This window comes from Aphis gossypii, chromosome 2, assembly GCF_020184175.1.
Source record: "Aphis gossypii isolate Hap1 chromosome 2, ASM2018417v2, whole genome shotgun sequence".
Taxonomy (NCBI): Eukaryota; Metazoa; Arthropoda; class Insecta; order Hemiptera; family Aphididae; genus Aphis; species Aphis gossypii.
This window is the reverse complement of record NC_065531.1, coordinates 27,726,381-27,734,843: the sequence shown is the minus strand read 5'-3', so window position 1 is coordinate 27,734,843 and position 8,463 is coordinate 27,726,381. Positions and strand designations below refer to the sequence as shown.

General features: G+C 25.4%; 2 protein-coding genes across 4 annotated transcripts; one reads left to right on the top strand and one right to left on the bottom strand.

The window, feature by feature from the left end:
• Positions 1-95: 95 nt before the first annotated feature.
• LOC114130800 (syntaxin-17) lies at positions 96-3,155 on the bottom strand. Of its 3 annotated transcripts, none has more exons than XM_027995862.2 (6): positions 3,016-3,155; positions 2,432-2,943; positions 2,168-2,363; positions 1,871-2,097; positions 555-771; positions 96-384 (listed from the first exon to the last, which is right to left on the bottom strand). In XM_027995862.2, the coding sequence occupies exons 2-6, from the start codon at positions 2,564-2,566 to the stop codon at positions 278-280; spliced, it is 882 nt and encodes a 293-aa protein (XP_027851663.1). In that variant the 5' UTR covers positions 2,567-2,943; positions 3,016-3,155; the 3' UTR covers positions 96-277. The 3 variants fall into 3 exon arrangements, with proteins under 3 accessions (XP_027851663.1, XP_027851664.1, XP_027851665.1); XM_027995863.2 differs by lacking the exon at positions 3,016-3,155 and having other exon boundaries at positions 2,432-2,700; positions 2,765-2,943; XM_027995864.2 differs by lacking the exon at positions 3,016-3,155 and having other exon boundaries at positions 2,432-2,700; positions 2,772-2,943.
• Positions 3,135-6,662, top strand: LOC114130802 (E3 ubiquitin-protein ligase MGRN1-like). The gene is made up of 4 exons (XM_027995865.2): positions 3,135-3,284; positions 5,353-5,469; positions 5,621-5,752; positions 5,818-6,662. Exons 2-4 carry the CDS (start codon positions 5,376-5,378, stop codon positions 6,000-6,002), a joined length of 411 nt encoding a protein of 136 aa, XP_027851666.1. The 5' UTR covers positions 3,135-3,284; positions 5,353-5,375; the 3' UTR covers positions 6,003-6,662.
• The last annotated feature ends 1,801 nt before the right edge of the window (positions 6,663-8,463 follow it).

The following is an 8,463-nucleotide window of genomic DNA, read 5'->3' as shown; positions in this document are numbered from 1 at the left end:
TATCAATCAAAATTAGAAAAAAATATATATTCAATTTATTGTAATAAAAAGAATAAACCATGTGTTTTACCTATAATTATGTATCAACACATTAGTATAATTAATAGTTATAATTTTATTTTATTTATCTTAAGAAAAAATATAATTTTTAAAAAAATATAACATACATAGACTTATAAAAATATGAATTAAATGAAATATAAAAACTGGATAATGTCAATCAACAATTTACTTTCATTTAAATTTAAATTTGTCATTATTATCTCATTAAAATCACTTATTCAGTATGCGATTTTACTGTTTGATTAACTAAAACATTAGTTGTGTTTTCTGTTTCTTCCACAGCATTAGATTTATCTTTAAGTACTTTACCACCAGTAAATCCTGTAAAATAAAAATTAATTTTGGTAATTAATTTAATGTAAAATACTCATTATTTCAGAAATGTGTTTTAAGTCTATATGTTAATAAATTTGAGAAATATTCAATTTAACCTGTACAAATCAAAATTTTAAACTATGAATTTAAGTTAGATTAAAAGTTATAAATATTACCTAATACAAAGCATGTAACAGTGGCAAATACTCCAACTTTAGCACCAGCCAAACAGCCTAATGGACCTCCAACACAAGAGCCGACCACAGCTCCAATAAGTGGATAAGACATTTTCTTCAATTTTGCTGCTTTACGCAATGACTGTTCAGCTTGAATTACATTTTCATGTGTTGTCTCAGTATGAACTTCAATCTTTTCAACATCTTCTTTTTGATCCTAAAATTTAAGTATAAAAATATTGTTAGTTTTCAAAAAATTAAACTATTGATTATAAAATACAAAATCCTACTTTTTGATTTTTACATAAGCAAAACAAGAGATTATTCTATTTAAATTGAAAAAAATTCCTGTAAAATAGTACTCTAAATATTATATTAGTACATGTTAATTTTTGCAAGTTTTTAAATGTAAATTTTACTGCATACCTTAGGGACATAAGATTATTATTATTATTACTTATAAGATTTCTAGTAAGAAAAGAAAAAATAACAGATAGACTGACAAGATACAAAAATTGGGTGTAAGTTACATTTCTCTCACCTTCACATATGATGATGATGTTTTAAAGTTATAAATTTGAAACCAATAATTAATATAAAAAAAACATTAAGAAAAAATGATCATGAAAAAACCCATGCTAACTAAAATGTTTTCATGTTCAATGTTCATTTTCTTTACATTTAAGTAAATTAACAAGATAATAAAAAAAATGTTTCTTCCGAGTAACAATAAGTCTCAAAAATTAACTAATATAGACATACAACATAATTTTGAAACTTTTCAACTTCTGAAAATGGATAAAAAGAAAAAAAACACTGTAAAACCAATCAATTCTAAACTTCCCAAAATCTTTAATATTTAAATATAATTGTTAGTTTTCTACAATCTTTAAGAAAGTAGTAGTATACATGCACCCAATAAAAAATAAAAATTAAATTAAAGTTAATTGTGTTAATAGTTACATGTTACATTTTTCTTAGTTAGAATATTTTTATAAATAATTTATAAATATTTTTAAGATAACAATACCTTGTATCTACATTTTTGATATTTTTCAGGAGAGGATTAGATATGAGATATTGTCACTAAAGTAACAATTTTTATATAATATTTTCTTATAGACTCTAAGCTGATGTATTTTTTAATTGATAAATTTTTATGATAAGGTAGTTGAAAGTTTTGTAGTTGTGAAAGAAGAAATAACTATTGACGGAAACTATATTAATAGTAAACTTATGATACATAAATAAATATTTTTCAAAGTTTAAGTTACTAGGTATGATAGATGAAAGGTAAGCTTAATTTTAATACATACATTTACTAATTTACTGAGATCACGAAACAAATCTTGAATGCCTTTTATATCTTGCTCGACATTTTTAACATCGGATTCAATCGCCAACATTTTTTCCTGTTTTTGTTTTTCTTCTTCAATAGATACTAAAAACATACGTTTTTGATTTTCTGCTTCTAATTGTTCAGTATTGTCTTGATGCATATTTTCTAGTACAGCATTAGATTTATATTCATTTAAATCCTCATCTATACAAACCAAAAAACAAAAAAAAATTCACAGTAGGATTATTTGTGAAAAAATATTTAAAACAATTACTTTTAAACATATCAATTGCTTCCAATATCAACTGTCTGTTTGGATTCATTAAGTCATCAAAAGTTTGTAAATCAACATCAGCCACTTGATTTCTTAAGGTTTCCATTTCTCTAAGCAATGCTCTAGCACGTTTGATGGATTGTGAGGCTTTCATTTGTAATTGACGCATACTGCTACGGTTTTCTAAACGTCTTTGCTTTGTGCAACAAATTACATAACAGAACAATAAAAATAATTGCTATAACCTACAGACAATACACTAACCTTGGCAATATTGGATTTTAAGGTTTTCAATGTCTCCAATTGGTAAGGAATTGCGTTCTCGATAAAGTTTTTGATCGGTAGATCTAAATGACGAATCCTTTGTTTGGTCGTCCACAAACTTGAACTTTCGGCCATGATTATCCTCCAGAATCACGGCCCGATTGTATTAATTGTTCAATTTACGATTGTACTCATGTGATGTATAATTCACAGTACGAATATTCAATTGTAAAAGGTATGTAGCTGAACAGCGAGCATAGAATGAAATACTGTATAGAAGCAATCGTTTGTAAATTTAAATTTAATATCAATTAATAAATAATAAATGTTAACTTGTGACCAGTGTTAGTGTTTGGGATGTTGAGAAATCGACTGTGGATCGCGACTTATGAGTTAGAACAAAGTGAACTTGACTGACGATTGACGACTGTCCGATCGTGGGCTATGGCGAAGTGTCTACAATAAGCGCAATAGTGTCTAAGACTCGTAAGTATGTAATGGATATTGAATAACTGGAAAATACACAAAGAATTAAGAAATGATAACAGCAATATGTTTTCATGTTTATCAAACATTATTATCACTTGTTTTGCTTATGAACTTTTTATTTTTGTTTGTTTACCCCATATACGTAATAGAATGGTTTACCCTGTATATTCTTACTGCTGTGTAAGTGTGTAATCGCCAATTGATCTTTTTACGTTTTCAAGTTCACAAACTTTTTTTACGCTTCTCAATAACAACAACAAAATAAGATAAATGTTAATTGTTATTTATTCAACACTTCGTTCTTATTTGACTTATTACATAAGAAGTAACGGATGATGTTCCTAAGTTGACAATATTTATACCGGTAACGTATACACAATAAAAAACGCACTATTACATAGTCAGTACCTAAAAATGTAGTTAAAATGAATTGTGGACATTCTCCCCCCCTCAATATATTTTTATTACGGACATTTTGCACTCCATTTTTTTTTTAAAAAAGTTTACTATTTATTAGGTATTTTTTTAGGAAATTATTTTTTTCTCATAAAAATAATAAATTATAGATGTATATTCATTGAATCACTCCAGAAATCAAATTCAAAAGCAATTATTAAATTGTTAAATATCAAAACTGGTGTTGTTAAAAAATAATAATAAATGAATAAAAATGAACAAAGGCTGAAAAATATGTGTTTAAAAATAACAAAGAATCGGATAGGTACCTATCAAATGTTCTTTACAAAATGTATCATTTTTATGTTGGAATTTTTAGCTACTTTTATTAGTTATTAATTATATTATATGTAGACAATCTTTAAGCAACCTATTATAAATATATAAAATTACATTTACAATTATAATTTGTTATATTTATGAAAAAAAAAAAAAAATCATATTAAATAACAAATAATATTATATAAAATAGTTTACTTTAAAAGAAAAATGGGGAAAATGTCCTACTACACCAAAAACAGTCGAGAGAAAATTGTCTATTTACCAATTAAAATATAACTTAATATTAAGATAGGTACTTAACATTGAAGTGCAGTCATTGGCGATTAAATTATTGATTGAATGTTATCACATAACAATTAATACAAAATACTTTATTTCATTTCTAATTAGAAAAACTACTCTCCAATGTGAGGTATTTAATTGATATTTTTAGGACAAGTGCTGTTATGCATAATAATCGCTTAATATAATTTGTTGATGAACTGGGGGCCTCTACGTGTTTTTGGTTCAATTTAAATTTTGAATTGATTTTTTTTTTTTTTAAATATTCAATGGTTCTGAAAATAATATGAAATATTGGTATGACAGTATTGAATATACTAATATAGTACTATTTATTAACTTGCGGTATTACAAATTTCAAAGGATCAAGAATGAAGTTTGTTAGACCGATGTTTGTATTATATCAGAGATATTTTCAAGAGAATGATAGTTTCTTTAATTATATTAAAATTGTTGTTATTCCGAGCTTTGTTGTATTGCAAATTGACTATAATATAAACAAATTGAGCATTGTCTTTGTATCCCAATTAATTGTCTTCTTTTTAAGAGTTCTATGACTAGAATTATAAATTCAAAAAAAAATATGTTTGAAGTATTTATTAGAAGCGTAGTTTTATTGTAGCATATCTTGATGGCTGACTCCAATTATAGTGTGTGTAGTGATAGACAATAATTCACACTATATATTGAAATCAGGGACTGTATCTTTAGATTATATCTATATGTGTTATCTTCTAATATACAATATGACAAGTTTTAAGTTTAGAATAATTCATTTTACACTACTATTTTTAATATTAGACTTATTAGAGTGAATTAATTTACTATCAAATTTAAAGGTAATAGACAATAGTATTGTATAGAACTTAATGTAAGCTTTTTGATACTTTAATTTAAAGCAAATTATGTGTATTTTAAAATTTTAAAATATTCACTTCAAAATTACTGTTGAATAATATAATATTTATTGAAAAATCTTGAAGGGCTATTACATTTTTAAAGTCTTGCTTAATAGCTAATAACACTAAATTCTTAGTAAATGCAATGATTTGAATTGAAATGTACAATTAACATATTATAAATGATTTACCAATATTAACATGATTTTTATGCATTTGTTTTTCATAAATAATATATATATATATATTATTTTATTTTTCAGTTTATAAATGCAAATTATTTTTGAATTTTTAATGAATATTTGAATGGATTTATTAACTGTGAACTTGAGATATTTAATTACACCCACATGACATTTTTTTATAGTAGTTTATTTTTATCTTGTTTTGTTATTCTTTTAAGATTTAAATGATAAGAGTGAATGTTATTAAGCGGATTACATTTTTCTATACATTTTTAACTGACAATTTGTAATTCACTGATAAATAATCTCATGTAACTTATGATTGCAGTATTGGATTAATTTCATATTAAAATGCCACCTAATTCTATTGCAAAAACATCCCTGATTGTTGGAGGATTAACATTTTTGGGTTTTTTAGCTGGAGGAAGACTTGGTTCTATGTTTGGTAAGATTCATTCATTTTATACAGTATATTTATTTACTATATTTCTTTACAAAAAATTATAGAGTTAAGTCAGTATTTTGTTTGTATATTGATTTATAATTACATGGATATAATATTTGAGTTATGAAATGGTACAACATTATGTTTTTAGGAGCCGTTATTGGAACAGTTGTTTGTTCAATGTTAAATGCAGAAGAACAAGTAGGATTCCAAGAATTTCGTGACGATTCTCACCACCGTCCAAACAATACAAATCAAAAAGATAAAGTCAAAAAATCTAAAAGTACAAAATTATATTTTAATTTATAATTATTTTTTATTATTTATACAATTTTATTTTGTTAATAGATAGGTATGAACAAACCGAGTGTGCAATTTGTCTTGAACCATTAAATCCTTCAATTATATTAGAGCCATGCAGACACATGTGTTTTTGTGTTGAATGTTACAAAAAAGCAAAAAATGAAAATGTGCAAAATTGTCCACTTTGTAGAGAAACTATTACAAGTGTTAGATTATTGCGTCGCCCATAAGGAATATTATAATATAATGAAATTTGTTAATTAATAATTAATAACAAAACTGTTTAATTGTTATACTTTTTTGAATGAACTTATTTTTTTAAATAATTCTTGTATTTATCTAACAAATGTAATGTACTCAATATTTTTTCTCATTTGTAATTTTAACTTTTGATAACCACTAATTATGTAAAAAAAAAAAAAAATTAAAAATTAAAATAGTGATAAATAATAAGTGAAGTAAAAATGTATTGTAATTAGATTTATAATATTAATGCGTTTGTAAATATATATTATAAATTAAATAAAACCAATAGCTCTAAATTTTTAAATATATTGTATTACAAATATTTGAGTTATAAGTAGAGTAAATTTACCAACTGATAAACAAAAGCGTCTATTAAATGCATTATTATAGCATTTAATATGCATCTTTCATATAGTGCAAGTATAATAGGTTTAAAATAATTTAGTGATATTTAGGTATTATTGGTAGCCAGATATTTTAAACAATTATGAGGTTTTGGTTAAATACTGAGAACCACTGCGTTGTTGATACTTGATTGCGTAGGTATTTTATTTTATTTGATGTGTTAATGTAGTGTTGCTAGTTTATTTGATTTAAATAATATTTTATTTTTATAAAAATAAAATTTTAATTAAAAAAACCGATATGAATAATGTATTTTATGGGACGTGCAAACTTAAGTGTGATTGTATGAAGCAAAAATTAAAATTGTCGAGTCTTGAAATGGCAAATATATAATTAAAGAACACTGTTGAGCATTGTCATGGGCCTGATCCTGTATCTGTTGAAATCAAAAGATTAGGTTAAGACAAGGATTCTAAGTCCTCAAATATTCAGATGAAAATTATTTTAAATGCTAAGGAATCAAATTATTGTGACGACTGACCAGAAGGCAGGCGATGGAGATACGGATATCGAATAACTATATCTTTGGAACTCGAGACCTCCGCAAGTCCGAGAGCATTTTTATTTTGTTCAACTTCTGATTCGTAATCTTTTATTTTTATACTTTTTTTTTTTAACTCCTGTCGCAATTAATGATAAATCACAACGCCCGTGAAAACTAAAGCTTCAGACATTTGACCAGTCACTACTCGCTAGCACACTAGCGATTTTTCCAGCTAGAGCAATTTTACTCGCTGGAGTGTAAAATCGCCAGCAATTAGCATCTTAAGTAGCTCAACAGTCAACTTTAATAGCGACCGAGCAGTGAGTAAGCAACTAGACAGATTACATTGAGCGACTTTAGTGGCAGCGAGTTAATTCTCCAGCAATTAGCGAGTAAATTCGCTCAGTCCAATCGACGCTTATATCGAGTTATGTTGTATTCATAAAATGAATAGTAAACTTGTTTTGTGTTATGTAAAAAAATAAAAAATACTTATTTACAAAATACTGATTAATTAAATTGACTAATAATATAAGATAAAATAGTTAAAACGAGATAATTCATATTATATTCTATTGTAGTTTAGGTATATGTATTTAAGCATTATTTGAGGCAGGAAAAAAATGTAAAAAGAAAGCAATTAGGTATGTAAGTACTCGCTCTGCTGTTGTAGGAGTCGAGTGTACTTTGCTATTGAATAGGTCACATTAATGAAGCGGTTCACAAACTTTCTGGGGGGCACAGTGACTCATAAAAAATTATTTATAATTTATTGTTATTTTTACTAATTTCAAATTCAATCTTGTAAAAAAAATTATTTCATGTATACTGATTCGGATTCCATATAATAACTACGTAAATTTTGCAAGTATAAAAATGTATTCATTTTAATTGAGTTATATGCTTTATATTCAATAAAATTATAAAAACTTATCAATGCTTAAAGAATAAGTATTGATTTATTGTCTATATTTTTCATGATATTCACAGTAGCCGGTTGGGCACTTAAGTTCAAAAAAGGTCACCACCGAAAAATAGTTGGGGACCACTAGTGTAATGGATGTATTATACTTGAATTCAAATAATTCAGTGATCATTGTTGCATGAGAAAAACGATTCTAAGCGAAGACAGCAGTCTGTTTGCCTATAATCATAAAATTATACAGCATTTGCTGTAATAATAATAATAATAATTATAGTAATTTATATCACTATTTATTACATAACATAATATAATGTTAACTATATAAATAGATAATAGTATAAAATTATCTAATTTTTTTGGAAGTATCAATGTGTATATAAAATCCTTATTCTTGTATAAATAAAAGAACAGGCCTTTTTATGTACCAAGTTTCTGACGACACTATTGAACTTTTTTGGGATTTTTTTCACATATTTGTTAGAAATACTTACCCAAGTGTCCCCATGTCACTCATGTCTACATTTTTTGTTCGTAGTAAGGAGGGTGGGGAAGGTTTGTATTTAAATATTATGGTTCTTCAGCAAAATATTTGAATAATTTTTCTATTTTTCTATTTTACTTTTAGTTTTTA

Coding starts and splice junctions, on each gene's coding strand:
- LOC114130800 (XM_027995862.2), bottom strand. CDS start 2,566: ATGGCCGAAAGTTCAAGTTTGTGGACGACCAAACAAAGGATTCGTCAT. Junction 2,364..2,431: donor TAAAATCCAATATTGCCAAG/GTTAGTGTATTG, acceptor TGTTGCACAAAG/CAAAGACGTTTAGAAAACCG. Junction 772..1,870: donor ATCTCAGTAAATTAGTAAAT/GTATGTATTAAA, acceptor CTTAAATTTTAG/GATCAAAAAGAAGATGTTGA.
- LOC114130802 (XM_027995865.2), top strand. CDS start 5,376: ATGCCACCTAATTCTATTGCAAAAACATCCCTGATTGTTGGAGGATTA. Junction 5,470..5,620: donor AAGACTTGGTTCTATGTTTG/GTAAGATTCATT, acceptor TTATGTTTTTAG/GAGCCGTTATTGGAACAGTT. Junction 5,753..5,817: donor TAAAGTCAAAAAATCTAAAA/GTACAAAATTAT, acceptor TTTTGTTAATAG/ATAGGTATGAACAAACCGAG.